The sequence below is a fragment of the Syngnathus typhle genome, linkage group LG1 (genome assembly GCF_033458585.1).
Source record: "Syngnathus typhle isolate RoL2023-S1 ecotype Sweden linkage group LG1, RoL_Styp_1.0, whole genome shotgun sequence".
In the NCBI taxonomy this organism is placed as follows: domain Eukaryota; kingdom Metazoa; phylum Chordata; class Actinopteri; order Syngnathiformes; family Syngnathidae; genus Syngnathus; species Syngnathus typhle.
The window spans coordinates 28,745,379-28,765,974 of record NC_083738.1 but is presented as its reverse complement, the minus strand read 5'-3'; the positions used below and the strand labels follow the sequence as shown (position 1 = coordinate 28,765,974).

General features: G+C 53.0%; 2 protein-coding genes across 9 annotated transcripts in view; both read right to left on the bottom strand.

The window, feature by feature from the left end:
• svep1 (sushi, von Willebrand factor type A, EGF and pentraxin domain containing 1) overlaps positions 1–15,183 on the bottom strand; it is a 29,285-nt gene extending 14,102 nt beyond the window's left edge. Inside the window, exons 1-16 of one of the 5 annotated variants that reach the window (XM_061277206.1) lie at positions 14,279–15,183; positions 12,158–12,719; positions 6,106–6,361; positions 5,866–6,042; positions 4,756–4,914; positions 4,502–4,681; positions 3,536–3,709; positions 2,937–3,131; positions 2,758–2,876; positions 2,550–2,679; positions 1,904–2,011; positions 1,094–1,225; positions 834–1,028; positions 640–761; positions 468–573; positions 217–378 (exon numbers count right to left, since the gene is read on the bottom strand). In XM_061277206.1, coding sequence (XP_061133190.1) covers positions 217–378; positions 468–573; positions 640–761; positions 834–1,028; positions 1,094–1,225; positions 1,904–2,011; positions 2,550–2,679; positions 2,758–2,876; positions 2,937–3,131; positions 3,536–3,709; positions 4,502–4,681; positions 4,756–4,914; positions 5,866–6,042; positions 6,106–6,361; positions 12,158–12,655 — 2,713 coding nt within the window. In that variant the 5' untranslated portion in view covers positions 12,656–12,719; positions 14,279–15,183. Of the gene's footprint in view, positions 1–216; positions 379–467; positions 574–639; positions 762–833; positions 1,029–1,093; positions 1,226–1,903; positions 2,012–2,549; positions 2,680–2,757; positions 2,877–2,936; positions 3,132–3,535; positions 3,710–4,501; positions 4,682–4,755; positions 4,915–5,865; positions 6,043–6,105; positions 6,362–10,432; positions 10,828–12,157; positions 13,685–14,278 lie in introns of those variants that run through there. The other 4 variants (XM_061277199.1, XM_061277233.1, XM_061277215.1 and 1 more) reach the window with 4 other exon arrangements.
• Positions 15,184–15,327: 144 nt separating this feature from the next.
• Positions 15,328–20,373, bottom strand: LOC133153306 (NACHT, LRR and PYD domains-containing protein 3-like). Of its 4 annotated transcripts, XM_061277530.1 has the most exons (9): positions 20,216–20,329; positions 20,051–20,139; positions 19,027–19,297; positions 17,056–18,856; positions 16,812–16,982; positions 16,561–16,731; positions 16,306–16,476; positions 16,066–16,239; positions 15,328–15,785 (listed from the first exon to the last, which is right to left on the bottom strand). In XM_061277530.1, exons 2-9 carry the CDS (start codon positions 20,084–20,086, stop codon positions 15,743–15,745), a joined length of 2,838 nt encoding a protein of 945 aa, XP_061133514.1. In that variant the 5' UTR covers positions 20,087–20,139; positions 20,216–20,329; the 3' UTR covers positions 15,328–15,742. The 4 variants fall into 4 exon arrangements, with proteins under 4 accessions (XP_061133514.1, XP_061133522.1, XP_061133532.1 ...); XM_061277538.1 differs by lacking the exon at positions 20,051–20,139 and having other exon boundaries at positions 20,216–20,373; XM_061277548.1 differs by lacking the exon at positions 20,051–20,139 and having other exon boundaries at positions 19,027–19,611; positions 20,216–20,339.
• Between the last annotated feature and the right edge of the window lie 223 nt (positions 20,374–20,596).

Genomic DNA, 20,596 nt, shown 5'->3' with positions numbered 1-20,596 from the left:
ACACACAATGGATGTTCACAATGCTGCCATTTTTCTCCGACTGTCATCGTCTTTTTCCAAAAAGTGCATCATCAAATATTTCAAACGTGATATACGAGATATAATACCTACGTAATATCGTACCAAAATGACATTCAAACCACATGGATTCTAGCATGGGTCATTTCGACCCACTTGGGTGGGCAGTCCGTCATAAGTCATCGGTCATCTTCCTACCGGTGATGTTGAAAAAGATCTGGATCTTCTGGTCCCGGGTGGGGCCCCGGATCTTTCGGTGCCTCTTGCTGCGTCTCCCGGCGGGCCGGCGGACGCCTGTGGCCAAGCCCGACTCCAAGTAGGCGTAGTCTTGAGCTCCCTGAGGACCCCAACCCCCCGCCACTGAGGGAGAGAGAGAGAGAAAGGAAAGGCGCTCATCGCCAGTCGCAACGCCCGGCCCGGCCAGCCCGCCCGCTTTTCGCCCAGCGTACCAATGGCGAATCCGTTCTCGTAGTCGTAGTTGTACTCCAGACAGTTGCCTTCTGGGATGACCTCCAGTTTGCACACGACGCCGTCACCGCTGCAGATGTTTGGGAGCTGCAAAGACCACAAAGACGTCAACGATGACTTTGAGCGTGCGTGAGTGCCGTAGGCGCTTCTCACCATGCTTCGCAGTTTGGATTTCAACTCCCCGGCGAACGACTTGACCAAGTCGGCGTCGTCGCAGCGCGAGGCTTTGAACAGCATCTCGAACGGCTTCAGCCCGTTGTTAGCCACCCGGTTAACTGGAAGAAAAGAAAAAGACAGTTTGAACGGGGAGCCCGACTTCCGTTTCGGCCCGCCGGGTGTCGACGAACCCGAGCAGTCGGGTCTGTCGGGCGAGTAGGGCGGTTCCCACAAGCCGTCGTGGGCACACACGTAGCTGTGCGCCGCCGCGTCCTGAGTCAAACTGTAGCCCGGCTGGCAGCGCAGCGTGCAGTTGACGCCGTTCTCTTCCTCCGAGCAGACAAACTCTCCGTTCATGGGCACGTACGGCCTCTCGCACGTGGTACCTGGACACGGGCAGACGGGTTGGCGTCGCCGGCCGGGCCCTGCGCTGGCCGCCTCGGCGCTTTACCTCGCACGCTGACGGTGAGGTTGCAAGTGCGGCGGTTTTCCGCCGCGTCGCTGGCCGTGTACTGCACCAGCGTCTCGCCCACCGGGAAGAGCGAACCCGGAGAATGGCTCTTGCTTACCCGCAGCCGCCCACCTGTGACAAAACAAAACAATGTTTGGAAGCTGCTGATGGATGGAGCGAGCGATGGATGGAGCGATGGATGGATGGAGTGATGGATGGAGCGATGGATGGATGGATGGATGGATGGATGGATGGATGGATGGATATCAACCAGCCAGACACAGCCAGCCAGCCAGCCAGCCAGCCCACACAAAGCTATCTCAAGGTATGGTGCGTGCGTCTGGCGAGTGGCGGCTAGCTATATTTGGTTCTGGCATTTGGGTGCGGGCCCGCCTGCAAAAACAAAACGCAGACGTCCAGAACCGAGCTGGGCTGACGTTGCACGGCCCTGGCGGGAATTGGCTCAGTGGAGCCTATAATTACGTCTGGGTGGGCGGGGCTCCAGACAGGTGGTGGCCATTTTGGGACTGTGGCGTATCAGGTGCAAATATCGACACTTTGCGGAAATCGCCGCTTTAGTTGTTTTGGTTTTTTTGCATTAAGTGACCAACATGCATTTGGACTTCAGCACAAGAGGCATTTTGACGAGAAGAGATTTTCGCCAATTTTCCTTGATTTCGCTCTCAACGTGGTGAGAAAGAGCGTCTCCCTTTTTACCAGTCACTCGATGGAAAAGATCTTGTTTATCCATCGCCAGAGAGGAAAAGAGGAGGAGCAGGGGGGGGGGGGGGGGGCGGTCGCCAGACATACCTGAGTTATCGGAAAACTGCGGCTCTTCCCAAACCACCGCCGTCTGGGCGTCCGTGGCCTGGACCGCGGGCGGGGACCGGCACCTGTCAATCACCGGGGGCTCCGTGTCTAGAAAAAAAAGGGGGGGGGGGAAAAAGTGACGGCTGCTGTCAGAGGCTTAAGCACAACCTCATGTTTCCCATGAAACCCCCCCACATATGGAAATGTTCATGGAGGCTTTTCCGCTTGCCTACTGGGATTACAGACATGTTTTTTGGACTTTTTTTTTTTTCCACCTGCTGAGATGAATGAGCCGGCTGGATGACTCAGACGGGATGACGCTTTCTGTAAATGTAAGCCTATAATTACACGATTGCTCCCGAACCCCCCGACAAGGCTTCGCGCCATGACGGCCAAGCGCTACTTTTGGTGTAAAAAAAAAAAAAACGGACACAAGAGTTCCTTGACTTTAAAACAGCAAACAAGCCTTGATTCCAAAAGATGGCGGCAAAACGTCAAAATGAAACTTTCTTCGACCTGTCCAGCAGGGGGCAGCGCAGCAATATGTATGTTTCCATGGCATGGTTCTTTGAGACGGCGGTAGAGCACTACTTTTGTCCAAATGAAACTCCCCCCTCGGCTCATTTGGACACGGCTCTGCGCTCACCGATGACCGTGACGGTGAAAGAACAGTTGGCCCGATTCCCGGAGCGGTCGGCGGCGGCGTAGGTGATGGTCTCCGTTCCGACGGGGAGCAGTTGCGGGGGAGCGTAGACGGGTTTCACCTGCAACGCCACCTAAAGGAGGAACGGCACGGCACGCTTGAAGACAGCCAAAAAGGCGCTGCGGCGCTCGCGGCCGAGACGTGAAGGAACCTCCTCTCCGGAGTTGTCGCTGGCCACGGGGGCGTCCCAGGTCACGTGAGCGGTGCTGCGCCGTTCGTCCGTCTCCGCCACCATGCTCTCCGGGCACTGGATGCGCGGCGGCTCCACGTCTGAAGAGGCGCGGGCGGTAAAAGCCTGGCACGCACGCACCTGAGGGGACGGCGGAATACCTTTGCACGCCGCCTTGTGGACGTTGGCGCTCCAGTTGCCCGAGCCCAGACACAGCGCCTTTCGGTTTCCGTGGAGAGCGTATCCCTGGCGACAGGTGAGCATGCAGGCGGAGCCCGGGGAGGCCGGCCTTTTGGTGCAGGCGGGGGGCGACACCAGGATGTTCTTCAGGGGCCCGATGGGGGGGCAGCGCCTCTCTGGCCAGGTGACAGACAGACAGACGCCTTAGCACGGAGCGAGACGCGCATTCATTTGAAAATGAGACTAGAGCGTGGCCCACAACAGGCGGGCTCCTGGACTCTTTTCCACGCACTTCCTTGACATGCTGAGATGCTGCAAGTTGGCAGCCAAGCACTACTTTTGTCCGCTCCGGTCATGGTTCACTCGAAGCCATGGCTTTTGTCTTTCCCTTTTCATTCCGACATAGTTACTTGGCAGCCGGATGGCGGCAAAGCACCCGTTTTGTCTAAATGACGCCTCGCGGGTTCAATTGGAGATGAATCGATGAGCTATGTTGTCATTCGTTTGAGCACAAGTGGCGAAATTGGCGCTAGTAAATTGACGGGCGTGAGCAAAGGGGCTTGGCAGGAGGAAGGCTTACCCACACAGCGAGGGAGGGGCCCGCTCCAGCGGGACGTGGCCAGGCAGGTGAGGCGGGGCTCCCCCTCCACCCGGTAGCCTCGCTCGCAGTCCACTTGGCACTCGGCCCTGTAGGAGGCGCCGCCGCACTTGAGCGTGCCGTGCGCCGGCTCAGCCAGCGGCGGGCAGGAGCGTGCTGACAAAAGAAAAAAATGATAAATAAGGAAAGGAAAGGAAAGGAAAGGAAAGGAATTGAAAGGAAAGGAAAGGAAAGGAATTGAAAGGAAAGGAAAGGAAAGGAAAGGAAAGGAAAGGAAAGGAAAGGAAAGGAAAGGAAAGGAAAGGAAAGGAAAGGAAAGGAAAGGAAAGGAAAGGAAAGGAAAGGAAAGGAAAGGAAAGGAAAGGAAAGGAAAGGAAAGGAAAGGAAAGGAAAGGAAAGGAAAGGAAAGGAAGCGCAAATCGTTCTCTGAATATCGTGACGGCGGTGGGTGAAGCATTTCAAGTGTGAGCAGCAAAGGGTGAGGAGCGGCGTGCTCAACTCGCACAATGTTTCTCTCATTTGCTGGGCTTTTTTGGCCTGGGGGAAAGAAGGAAGGGAAGGGAAGGATGGGGGAGGGCTCTCCAAGGAAACGCCTGTCTGTCTGTCTGTTGCTTGTCAAGCTGACAGAAAACACCACCTACACGCCCCCACCCCTTTGTTTTTTTGTTTTTTTTAACTTCCTGATCATTTCTTCAAGTATCAAGACTTTGAAATCGGCCGCATGGGCTCAATTAGGAAGGAAGGAAGGAAGGAAGGAAGGAAGGTAGGAAGGGAGGAAAGACGGAAGGAAGGAAGGAAGGAAGGAAGGAAGGAAGGAAGGAAGGAAGGAAGGAAGGAAGCGACATTGGTACTCCAATTAGTTTGGCCAGTTCTCCTTCCCCGCCCGCCGCCAAGCACCGAAAGCATTACAGAATCAAGCCGAAGATTGGAAAGGGAGTCGCTACTCACGCCGACAGGAGGCGGGCGAGCCCGACCAGGTGGCGTCGGCCCGGCACAGCCGGATGCCCGTGCCGTGGAGATCGAAGCCCGGCTGGCATTTGACGCCGCAGGCCGCGTCGTAGTGGTTGTTGCACACGTTCTGGATGAAGAAGCCGTTTGGCGGAGGGGACAGCGCCGGGCACTGAACCACTGCGGAGGGCAAACATTGTGATGATGATTTTTATATATTTTTTTTCAAAGGCCCGAGCGATGTTTGCAATTACCCCGGCAGGTCAAGTTGACGGCCCGGTAGCCCGCTTTGCAGACGCAGTCGTCGAGCGAGGTGCCGCCGGGCCGGGACGTGTGCTGCCGGTCCGGGCACGGCAGGCACGTGCCGGGGCCTCCGGGTGTTGCCTCCGGCTTGTAGGTGCCTGGTGGGCATGCTGCGAAAACAAAAAATTCCCAAAAATCAAATCAGCTCAAAGAAAGTGGCTGAGAGCTTTTTGAATAACACTTGATGAAAACCAGGATGTGGAAGCAACCCCTTCTTTTTTGGGGGGGACAATTTCATATCGGCGCTCGTAAACAGTGCGACTCCACTCCCACGCGCATATTTCCACATTCTGGAAAAATAGGCCGGGGAAAAACTCTCCACGGGTTTGGCGGGGTATTTGTAGGCGGGCCCTCAAGCAAGCAGACATCTGACGCGTTTTCCCTTCCAAGTCATTTGGAGCTCAGAGGCTGAACGCCGGCCGCCAACAGGAAGTCTGCTACTTTGGTTGAGGGCCAAAGTCCGGCAAGGCTGCAGACACGCCGCCTCGTTGGACTTTCTGGGCTTGTTGCGCCAGGAAGTGATGAAGGACAAAAGAATGAAGAAATGCATCAGCAGACATCTTTCATGGTGAATCATATCATGGGGCTGTTCCAAACGGACCTGAACTCGAGGCTTGGCTAATTACCAAGCGGCGAGTGAAAAAGAAGGAAAAAGAAAAACAAAGCACGAAGCCTTTCCCGACCTTTCGGTAAAAAAGTTTCCAACATGGCGACCGCGACGGTCATTCAGGCGGGTCCCCGTGTACATTGCGAGGCCGGCTCCCAGCAAATGCACCAACCCGTGCTGGGAAAGGCACGGTGCAATTACAAACGTTGCCGAGAACCCGCCTCTTATCTTGCACGCAAAGCGTCTAATTGCAAGGCGGCCAATCTCACAATTGGATGTTACCGACGCAAAATATGGCCCGCACATCTGGTCCCGGTCAGCATCTGGTTTATTTGATCCGGCCAGCCGAGTCGGCCCATTCCAGATGGTCCGAACTCGTCCGTCTGGCCGTGCGCTTTGATTTTTGCCTGCGCGGCGGTCCAAAAAAAACCTTGGCATGGCCGCCGCTCACTACCTGCGCACTCGTGCTGCAGCCCCTTCCCGAAGTAGCCCTTCTCGCAGACGCAGTCGTAGCGGCCGCTGTGCGTGCCGCACTTGCAGCTGGCCATCACGTCGCAGCAGTCGCGGCCGGCCGGGCACAAGGACGCGCATCGGGACGGGTCCTCCTGGATGTAGCTGCCCGTGGGCAGATCTGGCAAATATCGGACGGCGTCAATAGCCGTCCGGAGGCGCCGGCCGGCGGGCTGGCGGTTACCTTCGTGCAGCGCGCGGCGAGCCAGCGCTTCAAACTCGGCAAAGTTGTGCAGCAGGTAGCAGTGCTGCTCCTTGGGGTGCGAGGCCATGTCATGAAGCTCCCGGATGTTGCCCTGCCAGATGCCCAACGTGAAAATTTCCACGCCGCGCTCCCTCAGGGCCGCCGCCACGGGGCGAGGATCTCCGCCGTTGGAGTAGCCGTCGGTGATCAGGAAGATGACCTTGCTGGCGTTGGCTCGGGAGTGACGCAGGATTTGCTACGGCGACACAACACAAACGAGACAACGAAATAAACATGACGCGCACGCCAGAAGGCTTTGCTAAATGTACACGTTTTCATTTTTCAATTTGAGTTGAGTCCTTTTTCGTCCTGAGCCTTTGACACGCTTGAAGGATGTTGATGCGGGCAGGACCGGGCTGGAGCCACACGGACAGGACCGGCGTGTAAATGGACCGACGTCACGCGTGACCACTAAAAGCAGCCCTGGGTCGCAGGCGGCTCCAAACGCCGACCTCAGCGGGAGGGGAAAGGGGAGAACGGGCTCAAGCGCTCACCATTTCTCCACGCGGCAGACGAGGCCAGGCCAGGCGGCAGACGAGGAGGCGGCGGCCCGCCAGCGCTAGCTCCAAAAGCAGACGCCGATCCGCTTCCCAAACTAACATACAATTAGACGGTCTTTCTTTTTCGGGGGTCCCACCAGCTCAAATTCTCTCTTGCTGCCTGCCCGGTGGTGGTCACTACGACTCAATTTGGTGGTGCCAAGTAACGACGTTGAACTCAGCTGAAGCGTATTACAAAACAAAACAAAAAAAACACCAAGGCGAGGCGAGGCAAGGCAAGGACGAATCTCTGTCCAGCATGTGCTTTTACTTTTCTGTTTGGTCTGCAGAAAGATTGAGAAGAATATGAGCCTTTTGTTGCAGTCATGGCGTTTAAAAGTTTGGGGGAGGAATGGAAAAAACAATGACACAAAATAAAAGCAAATTCTTCCAAAACAAAAGAAGAAAAATCGCTACAAATTTCACTTGTGCCCCAAGTTTACCAAGTAAACTACCCCATGTTTTTGTCTGTTTGAAAAAGAAAAACCTAAAAATATGTTCATATAGTTGAAGAACGTGTTTTTTCTCCATTCATATAATCAAGCTTTCCATTTGAAGGATGAAAATGAATCCAAACTTTTAAGGCAACTTCCAAATTGGATCGCTTTCAACACAGCAACTCTTCGGGTGTACGAAGCCTTAGTTGGGGTGATGCTGCGAGGCGGGCCGAATCTCGTCCGAGTGGGAGAGAACGGGCCGAGCCGTCCACATAGCGGACCGTGGGATTCGGAGGCATGCAGACGGGGAGCCTCGATAGCCAGCAAGCAACGCTCCCATGACGTTTTGCTCCAAAAAAAACAAGAAGAAGAAGAAGCAGAGCAATTTGACAACATCCGCTCGCTGCATGTGGGAAATCATTTGGGAAGTGAGCGTGCTCATTTTCTGCTTTGGGTAAACAAACATCAACACAGAACACGGGGAGGGAGGGAGGGAGGGAGCGAGTCAACGTGGTCAAAGCCGTTCCGACGCGTGACTGACGGCGAGCGCCCGCTGCAGCGACGACAACGGAAGCCGGGGGGCGCAGTTTCCTCAACTCCGCATGCGCTACCAGAGCCATTGTGCTATTTTAAGCCTCTGGCGGCGGCGGCGTGCGTGCTCAAGGGGGAAAGTGTCTGGAATGCAGGTGAGCCATCCCACCCTTTGCAAAACTGGGGTCATTTCCAGACACTGAAGGTTGTCCACTAATCCCGACCGACTTGAAGTCCTTTGACAGGGACAAACGGGGCCTCGCGGGCGTTGACCTCGGCTGACCTGACCTGTCTGCACGTCGCCACGGATACAACTCAAAGATCGCTACGGAGCGGCGACGTATCGTGGCAACCCAATACAGGTGCGGATACTCGGATGTAGCACAACTAGCCACTTGACTCATTTCATTCTATAACGATGTGACACAGTCGCCATCGGGCGTTTGACCTCTTTGGGACAAGAGCAATTCAAGTGCTACTTTGGCACCAAGGAACTATGTTCAAGTGGACTTGGAGCTTCAGTCAGACAAAAGTAGTGCTTTGCCGCCTTCTTGAGGCCGGGGAACGACGCCAATGTGAGATGACGCGTTTTGTTTGGACAAAAGTAGCGCTTTGTCACCCTCTTGTGGCGTTCCGCTGTCAAAGTAAGTTGAGGTGTTTCGTTTCGTTTCAACAACTTTGTCGCCATCTTGTGGCATCTGGCTGAGTGGACATTTAGACAAAAGTAGTGCTTGGTCTGCACACTGCGGCGCATTGATGTGAAGGCGGGACATCGAGGAGTTTCTTTTGGATCAAAGTGGTGCTCTGCCGCCGTCGTCTGAGATGAAGGTTGACTTTCCAGGGGAAAAAACAAAAAAACCCACACATGGCAAGGTCCATCCATCCATCCATCCATCCATCCATCCATCCATCCATCCATCCATCCATCCATCCATCCATCCATCCATCCATCCATCCATCCATCCATCCATCCATCCATCCATCCATCCATCCCACGGGGGTCGCAGACACAAACAACCATTTGCACTCACACCCAGGGACAATTTGGAGTGCTCAATGGGCCTACCAAGCATGTTCTTGGGATGTGGGAGGAAACCGGAGCGCCCGGGGAAAACTCACGCGGGCCCGGGGACAACATGCAAACTCCGCCCAGGGAGGGCCGGAGGTGGAATCCAACCCTCCTAACTGTGAGGCGGACGTGCTCCCCAGTGCGCCACCGAGCCGCCCCACGTGGCAAGGTGGTGTCTGAAATGATGGAAACTATCCGCACAGTCATGAATGAGGAGACCTCGGGGTCCTTTTGCTCAAGACGCTCGGGGGCTGGAAAGTCGGCCCGAATTTCTGGAAAATATTGCGCATCCGTTCAGCCGCAAGCGGGCGGGCGGGAATTTGTCAAACAATTGGATCGAGTGGCCGCTCCATCATTTTCACTCAGGCTCAGCATGCGCTTGGGCCACGCTTCCCTGTTTTTTCGGAGCTCCCTCCGGCCGCCTCGGACGTTGCGGCAAAGCTGACACCGTCCACAATCAAATGGGGCAACCTTGCTCCATGCGGAAACAAATTCCAGTCAAACAATCCATCACTCTGATTGGCTGCTGGCCAGCCAATGCGTGCACGAGAACAAATTGACGCTCGTGCGCAAAGCAAGGAAAAAAAGCACCGGGATTAAGCTCAGCAAATTGCTAGCCTTTTTCTTACAGGCTTGCCTGCGACTCAAAAAATACACCGATGCTGCCGTCTTAAACAAAAATCGGAAAAAAACCACCAACTTTTGCGGATTTGAAAAGAGCGGATATAATCCATGTAACCAATGAATTGTTCAGAGTTGAAAGAGTTTAAAAATAGACTTTAATCATGGAATTATATTTACATTGGGTCTAGATATATTTCAACAATTATTTTTTTGATAAACCATATTTTCCGGACTATAAGACGCACCTAAAAACCTAAAATTTTCGACAGTGCCCCTTATAGTCCGGTGCGCCTTATATATGGACCAAATTCCTAAATTTAAACTGGCCTGAAGCATTGTGTCATGAAATCAATCATAAGTGGCCCGCTGAAGACTATGAATCATGAATCAAAAAGACTATGGATCATTATTTTGTGATTATAAAGTAACTTGTTGCGTCTGAATTTGAAATAAAAAAGATAAAATGGAGAATGATTTGATTTGGATTAAAAATCTGACATGATTCATTAATGGTGCGCCTTATATAAGGACAAAGTTTTAAAATGGGCCATGCATTGAAGGTGCGCCTTATAGTCCGGTGCGCCTTATAGTCCGGAAAATACGGTAGATCTTTTTTCACCATCTCCAAATGATCTGGGCCGTCTTTTCATTGGAATGAATGAATGAATAAATAAGATGGCGCTCTAGCAGCTACAAGGCAACGTTTAGCCCAAAATATGACCTTTTGAAAGTACAACAGCGCTTGTGTGCACTTTTGCCACCACCAAAAAAAACAACTTTTACTGGGACCACCCCCTCCGCTGCCTGCCTGCGCTCTCGCAAATATTATGACCGCGGATCTCGTCGTCTTCAGTCCGGACGGAAACAGAGTGGGGGGGGTGGGGAGGGAGCCATTGTGCTGACTCACCGGAATGAGAGTGGCGCTATTCGTTTGGCCTGCCGCGACGCCCATTGGTATTTTTAGCGAGTTGTTAAAGCAATGACGCGAGCCGTCCGCTTCCTGTGTGGAGGCGTCAAAGGCTTCCCTTCCCGCGTGACTTTGTTAGCCTTCGACGCTAACTGCCCACCTTGCAGGTTGACACGCTGGCGAATTCCAGCATGAGCCAGATTCAAAGAAAACAAAAAACATTCTTTCTTGACCTCTCCAGCTTTTTTCCATCCACTTCCTCCCACTCACTTTCCCCCCACCGACTTTAGCGGGACGCTCAAAAGCCGAAGCCAAGCCGCGTGTCCGCCAGAAGGCGAGACGGCGCGGTCTCACGAGGACAAGTACGGAAAAAGACGAGCTGTCTTCAAATGTCAAAGTTTCCTCGGGTGAGGAAAAAAGAATTCCCTATATTCTCCCCTAATTTTCTGTCTGCATTCTTTCCACAAGCTAAGCAAAAAAAAATTTTTTTAAATGGGAGGGTGCAAAAGTGAGACATGAGCAAGACACGAGACGGAAGGAGACCATAGAGTCGTGTCTCGACATGCGAGCCTGCCTGCCTGCCTGGCTGCCTGCTGGAAAAATGTCTCCCTCCTTTAATGGATCCCAGCCCCCGAGAGGCGCAAACATGGCTGGCCCTGTTCGGATTATTACGTCATTAGCGATCGTCGGCGTGCGTCATCCCACACAAGGCCAAAAACGGGATTATCTAACTGGACGTGCCACTTCCTACTACTTCCTGGGCTGCAAGCTTCAGGACCCTCGCTCGCTCGCTCGCAGGGGGATTCAATTGATTGAATTTTGGGGAAGATGGAGCCTGGCCAGGAGTCTTGTTATCAGCAAGCCGCTCACTGCTAACATATAGCAGGACAGCAGGTTGAACGGAAAAACCTCCGATGGCAACCGACAAGCCTTTCACAGCACGTTCCATTGCTCCAATGCTAACACCTAGCAAAATAGCAAGCCGCTCACTGCTAACATATAGCAGGACAGCAGGTTGAACGGAAAAACCTCCGATGGCAACCGACAAGCCTTTCACAGCACGTTCCATTGCTCCAATGCTAACACCTAGCAAAATAGCAAGCCGCTCACTGCTAACATATAGCAGGACAGCAGGTTGAATGGAAAAACCTCCGATGGCAACCGACAAGCGTTTCACAGCACGTTCCATTGCTCCAATGCTAACACCTAGCAAAATAGCAAGCCGCTCACTGCTAACATATAGCAGGACAGCAGGTTGAATGGAAAAACCTCCGATAGCAACCGACATGCGTTTCACAACACGTTCCCTTGCTCCAATGCTAACACCTAGCAAAATAGCAAGCCGCTCACTGCTAACATATAGCAGGACAGCAGGTTGAACGGAAAAACCTCCGATGGCAACCGACAAGCGTTTCACAACACGTTCCATTGCTCCAATGCTAACACCTAGCAAAATAGCAAGCCGCTCACTGCTAACATATAGCAGGACAGCAGGTTGAATGGAAAAACCTCCGATGGCAACCGACAAGCGTTTCACAGCACGTTCCATTGCTCCAATGCTAACGCGCTCCTCGTCGCTATGCTAAGACATGGCAAGGTAACCTCCCAAAGAACTCTAACAGTAGCATTTTGAGAATAGGGAAAGTGCTGAAGCCAATTGAAGATGAAGTCTTCTTCTACTACGGCCAATCAAAGTATTAGTTTGGCATCTTGGTGCTATGTTCCGTCGCAACACAACATGTGCTTTGCCGCCCGCCATCTTGCAGCACCTCCAGGGAGTCGTACACGTTTTCAGCGGCGGCGTGGCCGTTCCAATCAAATGCTAACAGTTGCTGCGCTAACATAGCAAGCCGCGAGCTGGCTCAGGGACGACTTTTGGACTCACCGCGGCCCGCTGGAAGGCTCCTTTAGTGTAGGTGCCCCCTCCTCGGTAATTGATAGCCGGGATCTCCTTGTTGAAGAGGGAGCACTTGTGATGGTGCGGCTTGGGGGCCGTGATGTGGTCCACCCGCGTCACCACGTGGGTCTTGGAGGAGAAGGTGACGAGGGCCACGCGCGTGTTCTCCGCCGTCACGGGGAAGTCGGAGAGCATCTTGCGCACAAAGCGCAGTTCGCTGGCAAAATTGCCGGCGCCGACGCTGGACGACTCGTCCACCAGGAAGACCAGGTCCAGGCAGGCGCCCTTGTCGCGGAGCTGCCGGACATTGCGCTTGAAGGCCACGCCGAGGCGCGCCACTCTCCTCTCGGCGCTCTCTGAAAGGTTGCCGGCCCACGGCGAAGGCGCCATTTGGCGGGACTGCGACGGAGCGGCGCTCCGGACGTCGGCCACGCACAGGACCAGGAGGCAACAAGTCCAAGGCGCTGTGGACCTTTGCCACCACATGGTGAGGAGCTCCGAGGAAGGTCTCTGCGGAGGTCGAGGCGCACTTACAGGAGATCAAGGCGTGCTGCGCACAGGACACACACACACACACACACACACAAAAGAACCCCCACAAATGAAGACTCGGACCTGTTTTTTCACCAATTTCCAGATACGCGGCACAGATCCGTCGTCCGCATTTCTTGTCCGATCCAAAGAAAAACTGTTTCCCGATTTCTGCACCCCTTCAAATCGTGGTGACTTGAAAGTGTGCTGACTATTTTACAGCAAAATCCCCCTTTTTTTTTTTTGGTACCTAATTCTTCTGGAGCGATTCAAGGCGCCACAATTTGCGTCCCGGAAGCTTAAAAGCATCGCTTGCTTCTTGCTGAGTCCTCCGCTTGCTCCATCTGCCAGATCCCCCTTGTTTTCCTGCAAAAGCTAAATCCCAAAGCCCATCCTTTGGAGTCCGCTCCAGGCGCGCCGTCCGACCGACTGACTGAACGACCGACCGACCCTCTTCCTGTGCGACGCTCCTCGCTCTGAATGCTCCGGCCAGCCAGCCAGCCAGCCAGCCACAATCCTTCAGGAGGAGGGCGGAATCCAAAGTTGGGAGACAGAGAGAGGCTGAGGGGGGAAAAGGGGGCAGTCCAGCCGTGGCGCTGGTGAAGTCATTTTTTCTCTCGCTCGCTCGCTCGTTCGCTGCGTCTCACCTCCCCCTTCAACTGTCTACATTCCCCAAGAGGAGAGAAGAGCGGGGCTGGCCGGCCGGCGCCGCCAAGCACCACAACGGGATCGTGAGCCCAAGGAGAAAGTCAGAGCTTCCCAAATTGCTCGTCCCTCTCTGTCCTCCCCCCAAAGTTTTTTTTTTTTTTTTTTTTCAGCAGCGGATGCTCAAAATGGTTAAATGAGAGGCGGGCCAATTTGTGCTTTTTTTTTTTCCACCAGAAATACGAGCAGGTTTCAATTTAACGTCAAAGATGGCAATTCTTCACCCAAAATTGCCACATTTTCCATTCAAGTGATGAAAATAGGGGCGGGGCAACATGGTGGCCACCCCTCTCGGCCCCTCCCCCACCCACCCAAGAGTCCACGCCAGTAAAATGAGCACACCTGAGATTTTTGGGTCATTTGGACGTGGAAGGAATTAGTCAGCATTCTCTGCCAGCGTCCATTTCAACAATTTCAAGACTACGCTTAGCCCAAAGCCAAGGCCCGAGGGCCAGACACGGCCCGGCACATCATTTGATGCGTCCCGCCAAGACAAATTGTGCATGGACTTCACGTGTCAATACTGAAATTGTCTTCACGTTCGAAAAATAGACAAGTTGCTCTCAATTTTTATTAGCGTTCGTCTTTTTAAAATATTTGAACTTTTTACGAGTCTGTGACTTCAAAACTAGTTCTTCCTCAGTTTGTTGTCTAGCCTATACTGGATAGAATATTAGGCGTTGACAGTTCCAAAGTGGCTCTCCTCAGCAACGGTCCGTCCAGATGGAGACGTGCACGCACGCACGCGCGCACGCAGGCCAAAAGGAGCAGCGACATGGCGGAGAAAAACAAATGCTCACGTGGGAATTTGTCCTCCTTTTTCTATTCCACATTGCGCGTGTTGTGTGTTGTGCGTGCATGGAGGAAATGTACCTGAGTGCAGGGAGGCTTGAAAAAGTAGCGGGAGCGCTTCCTCGACTCAGCCTTCTGTCTTGCTACGTGTTAGCATCGTTAGCATTTGTCCCGTTCTCATCCACACTGAGTGAATTACAAATGAAAGGAGAATCTTCACTTGAGCCTTGCCTTGCCTAACTTCTCTTCCTCTTTTTGGACTCATTTCTCAGGTGGCATTGAAGAGTTGTGTTACACTGCCCTCTGTCGACGGCTGATTGTCATTACAACTGCAGGTGGCCGGAGACGACGGAATTAGTCCGGCGTGTCTGTTTTGACGCGCGAATACAAAGGCAGAACAAATGTCATTTTCATCATAAATTTTTTAACCTGGAATTTAAATGAATTGCACTGCCGTCCAGTCGTCAAACATCGTCGAGGATGGTTTCGTTTAACTTGTAAAAAATACACGGAGCTTGCTTATTTTATATCTCATTCTATTATGAGACAATACAGATCTACCGTTTTTTTCATGTATAATGCGCCCCCATGTATAATACGCACCCTAAAAATGGCATGTCAATGCTGGTAAAAAGCCTGTACCCATGTATAATACGCACCCGCATTTTGACTCTTCCCTTTTGTCCAGTCCGTCTTGAACGCTAGCGATCACGTAAGTCACAGAAATCCCCTTCGGGATGGTAGTTAGAAGATCCCTTTTGTCCAGCCTGAGCTCTGTGGTTTGGTTTCGTTAGTTTTTTGCCATCGTATTTCCCTCGTTTTGAGGCGCTTTCTGTTTTGCTATCTCCAGCCTTTTTGTCCCTCGTTTTGAGGCGCTTTTGGGTTTTGCTGTCCTCAGCCAGCCTTTTTGTCCCTCATTTTGAGGTGCCTTTTGTTTTTTGTGCTGTCTTCAGCCTGAGAGACCTTTTGTTGGCACTCTGCATCCGAGTGCTCTCCCTGCTCCAAGTCTGACAGTTACATACATGAGAAAACTTCACGTCACTGCAATAAACACAAAATACGGCATAAAACGCACAACAAATGACGTACAGGTGTACGCTCCATCCTAACATAATAATGAGAGTTCATAGTTCATTCTACAACTCGTGGCGCTTTAGTCATCAAAATGCATTCAAAAACAAGTCAATTGAAGGCATGATGATTGCAATTATTATTGGCATCAACATTCACCATTGGTCGGCCAGCAGGTCAAATGATGCGAGGAAGTGGAGGGTCAAGGGTCAAGGCCCGCCCACCACGAGTGTGGATGGCAGGAGAGTGTCAGGAGCACACGTCTGTGTTGGACTTCACGTCTTATTTGTGAAATGTGGAAATATTTATGCCTTATCATCGCTCGGAGAATCAAGCAACTAACGTGAAGGACAGGCTTTGCTGTTTCCGTTTGGACAGCGGGCGTCCTCAGCCAAACGCTCCAGGGGAAAGGCATCCTTCGCGAGCTTCTGCATGCATCCACATCCATCCATCCACTCGTGCTCAGAACTCTCCTCAAGGATCCAAGGCTGTCGTCAACGGCGTCACATCAACCCTCCTAGACAAAACATAAGAGAGATATAACCAAGGATTCAGCGTTTGAGGAAAAACACCAGGAATGAACACTTACTTCATTCAGGCAATATGGCCCAAAACATTTGAGATGTCAAAGTGCACCGAATGAAGTTAGTATTAAAACATTTCTTTTGATTGATTTCATGTCTGCTTCTCTACTTTATTCAATGTGATGTCAGCAAATCTGGTTTTGGCGCTAGGCGCCAGCGACTTTTTGGAAGCCATTTTCTTCAACGGCACCCTGGAAGATGTTTGGAACCTACCACTCGATCTTCACACTGCAGCGAGAATCCTTTTGGATCTCCTTCAAGGCCCGCTTTCCTTGCTCTCCGATGAGATTGCCCCACAGGTACAGCTGTTGGAGGTGAGAAGGGTTGGACCGGAGAGCCTTGGCCAGCGCCTCGCAGCTTTCCACGCTCAGCATGCATCTCTGGAGCCTGAGAAGACAAGAGGGCGGCTGACACAAGCCCAAGGTTCTTGGGCCGGCTCGAGGAGAGCCTTACCAGAGAACTTGCAAGGTGCACTGCGGCTTTGCCAGTCCGGCGGTGAGCGCCTCCAGCCCGTCATCGTACAAGTCGTTGAGGCTGAGATCCAGCTCCCTCAGGCTGCAGGGCGAGCTTAGAACGGAGGCCAGCGCCTCAGAACTTTTCTTGCTCAGGTTGCAGTTCCCGAGCCTGAGAAGACAAGAGGGCGGACGGCTGACACAAGCCCAAGGTTCTTGGGCCGGCTGGCCTTCTGCCGCTCGAGGGGAGCCTTACCTGAGAACTTCCAAGGTGCACTGCGGCTTTGCCAGTCCGGCGACGAGCGCCTCCAGCCCGTCGTCGCAGAAGTAGTTGGAGCCGAGATCTAGCTCCCTCAGGCTGCCGGGCGAGCTTAGAACGGAGGCCAGCAACTCGCAGCTTCTCTTGCTCAGCAGGCAAAACCTGAGACTGAGAAGACAAGAGGGCGGCTGATACAAGCCCAAGGTTCTTGGGCCGGCTGGCCTTCTGCCGCTCGAGGAGAGCCTTACCTGAGAACTTGCAAGGTGCACTGCGGCTTTGCCAGTCCGGCGGCGAGCGCCTCCAGCCCGTCGTCACACAAGTCGTTCCTGCTGAGATCCAGATGGCTCAGGGTGCGGGACGAGCTTAGAACGGAGGCCAGCGCCTTGCAGCTTTTCTTGCTCAGCTTGCAGTTCCAGAGCCTGAGAAGACAAGAGGGTTTGGGCTGCTGACATGTGCGCGGCCGGTTCAGCGTGCTGGCTCGACGGCACCTACACTGATTTTTGAGAAGCCTTGACCACCGGCAGCAGCATCAGGAGCCCCTTCTCGGACGGAGCGTATTTCCGGAGATGGAAGCAGCTCATGACTTCGTCGGAAGCCCGCAAATAGATGACCAGGGACGACCACATGGCCGGAGGTACGTTCTCAGGGTCCCGCCGGAATTCATTTAGGTATTGTTGGATCTGCTCCAGCAGGGACTCGTCCTTCAGCTCCTTCAGGCAGTAGAACAAGTTGATGTTCTCCTCGGGAGAATTCCACTTCATCTGTCGCTTGATCAAGCGGACCGTTTCTGCCTTGCTGTGTCTGTAGTTCTCAGGAACCTTCAGCAACTCACCCAGGAGATCCTGGTTGCACTGCAAGGAGAGGCCCAGCAGGAAGCGGAGGAACAAGTCCAGGTTTCCCTCACTCTCGGAGGCCAAGCGGATGGCCGCCTCGTGTACCGAAGTGAGCTGCTTCTGCTTCCAAAACAACAGGAGGCCTTTCAGCGTCCACATGTAATCGTCCAGCACGTTCTTGTTGTCCTGGAACAGGCTCATCATTACGTAAAGAGCGGCCATATATTCCTGGACAGTCAGGTGGATGAACTGAAACATCTTGCGTTGGTATTTCTTGAGCGGGGGTACCTCCTTGAAGACCACGGTGAAGACTCCCGAGTGTTTTGCTTCCTGCGGGTCATCCAAGCCGCTTTCCCGCAAGTCCCTCTCGTAGAAGATCTGTTGCTTTTTCATTAGGTGGTGAAAAGCCAGCTTGGCCAGCGCTTTGACGTAGTCCGTGCTCTTCTGGCTGTCTCGCTCCTTGGACTTGTCCAGGTGATAGAGCAGGAACTCTGTGTACATCTCGGTCAGGGTTTCGGGCAGCTCCTTTCTGGCATCCCGACAGTCTTGGAGAATGGTGGCGGTGATCCAGCAGAAGATGGGCAAGTGGCACATGATCAAAATGGTGCGGGACTTCTGGATGTGCTTGATGAGGTCCTCCTCGCCGGGGAACCTCTTCCTGAAGTAGTCCAGCCTCTGGGAGTCGCTGAAGCCTTTCACCTCGGTTCTGCCGTCCACCAGGCGCGGCGGGATGTCGTGGGCCGCCTGGGGCCGCGTGGTGATCCAAACCCGGGCGCAGGGAAGCAGGTTCCCCTTGATGAGATGCGCCAGGAGCACCTCCACGGGGTAGGCTCGGGTCACATCCAGGCGCTTCTTGCGCTCGTCGCTCAGGTCCAGTTTGAGGCGAGACTCGTCCAGGCCGTCCAGCACAAACAAAAGCTTGATCTCGCTGGACTGGTAGTTGTCCGACTCTTGCAGACTGACCAAGATGTGGTCCAGCAACTTGATGGCCTTGCTCTCCCAGACAAAGAGTCGGATGAGCTCCGCCAGCGAAAAGCTTTTCTCCTCCTCCAAGTTCAACTCGCGGAAGGCAAAGGGAAAGATGAAGTCCACGTCTGTGTTGGTTTCCCCGCTGGCCCAGTCCAGGACAAACTTGCGCACCAGGAAAGTCTTCCCGATGCCCGCGAAGCCCACGGTGAGCATCGTGCGAAGGGGCATCTGGCTTTGGAAGATGTCGCACGGCTGGATGGACTCCTCCTCGGCCACGCCGCACATCTCCATCTGAAGGACCTCGTGCTGCTTGTCGGGGAGACCGACGACGCTGCGGGTAATGTTGAGCTTGGTGTAGACGTTCTCCAAAGGCTCCTGCTGGCTGTACATCGTGTTGCCCTCGGGAACGTGGAGGTAGATCTTCCGCAGGTTCTCTTGCAGCTCCCGCTTGAATTTGCCGATCTGCTCGTTATCCACTGAGGAGATGCTACCTGAGGGCGCAGAAGGAGATCCCGTGTCGCAAAACCGTCTTTAGACCTCAAGGAGGCAAGTGAAGGAGGCCAGAGCTATTGCCATCATTTGTATCACCTGAGAGTTTTCAGGTAAGCTGCTTTCTGAAAGCCTCCCCCCCTTCCCCCACCAGAAGCCTCGTTCACCTTACCTGTGATTTGCGGCAGGTCGTTGCGCAGCTTCTTGGCCAGGTTGTAGTTGTTGATCTTCTCCAGAATCTCGATGGTCTTCTCCCCCGCGTTCTTGCCGTGCCTGTTCATCAGCTGTGCGGCGATGTCAATCCGGTCTGCGTTTTCTTTGACGCTCTCGGGCAGGTCCGTATAAAACTTGAACTTCTTGAAGTCGTCCTGCCCCAGGTCTTCCAGCGTTTTCAACAACAGGCCCTTGATTTTCATATCCAGAGCCATCGTTCGCACATGAACCTGAACGCAAAGGGATCACTTGAAGCAGTCCGAAAATAGCGTTGAGCTGACAAGACCACGCTCCCCCAGCCAGCCGTCCTCCCGTGCGAGTCCAGCAGCCGCAGCGCAGATCCCGCCCTCCCAAGATCTCGTGGACGAGCTGAGGGCACGCACCGCGCTCTTTCAAAAATGGATCTTGCGTTTGATCAATTGGAAAGAGTCTTTGCGGTGCAATTAGCCGAAGCCGGTTTGTTCGCAAAGGAGACAAGAGTTCTTCTGTTTACTGGGAGCTTAGCTTTCTTTTACATCACAGCCATACCGTCGAACTGGTAGAACTGGTGAGACAAAGGAAACTGTTTGGTCCGGGATTTTGTTAGTCTGCCTCAACGATAATTCATGTACATGCCATTCCATTTCACGTTGCTACGAAGTGGGCTGGCCAATCTACAGCGAGTGTTTACAAACAATGCCGAAACCAAAATGCACGCTCACGGAAGCGTTGGATACAAAATTCCCGTGCTTTGGCCAGGGTCGCAAGGAAGTATGTGAGTGAATGAATGAATATCCATCCATCCATTTTCTATACTGCTTGTCCCCACGGGGGTCGCAGGCGGGCGGGCGGGCCGTGCTGGAGCCCAGCAGTCATCGGGCAGCAGGCGGGGAATAAGTAAGTAAATAAATAAATAAATGTGAATGAATGAATAAATGTGAACGAATGAATAAATAAATAAATACAGTATAAATGAATACATAAATAAACGCCCAAAAACTCACAAATGTCAGTGCTACTGGTACCCATGCAGACACCATGTCATTTGTGTCATCGTACACTCATGAAGAAAAAACAGGTCTATCTCGTCACCCTAGTAGGTTTACAAAACATACACATCAAATACAAAAGTCAACCATCCATCCATCCATCCATCCATCCATACGTACCACTTTGGCCTGCGAGTGATCAAACGAAGGGCTACTTTACTTCAACGACTTTCTATCATGCTGATTGATATCCCATAGCGATTCTTCAGGGCGTGTCCTCGAAGTTAGACTTACTTTTGCTTTTGTCTTGCAACTTCACATAATTAATTACCAGAAGGGCCGGTTTTTTGCTGTGTGTAATATGGCTGCAATCCGCGTGGGGGCGCACAAGCGCTCTCAAGAAAACAAAACGAAATGGGCAGTTTTCTAGCTCAGTCAGTTCCATCTCAAATGTCAAATCGTGTTGACGTACATTAGGGGAAAGATGCGGCAAGGCACATCCAGACACGCTCAGTGACGAGCTGCCGCGGAATCGTCAAGCCACGTTGCAAGGCCTCGAAG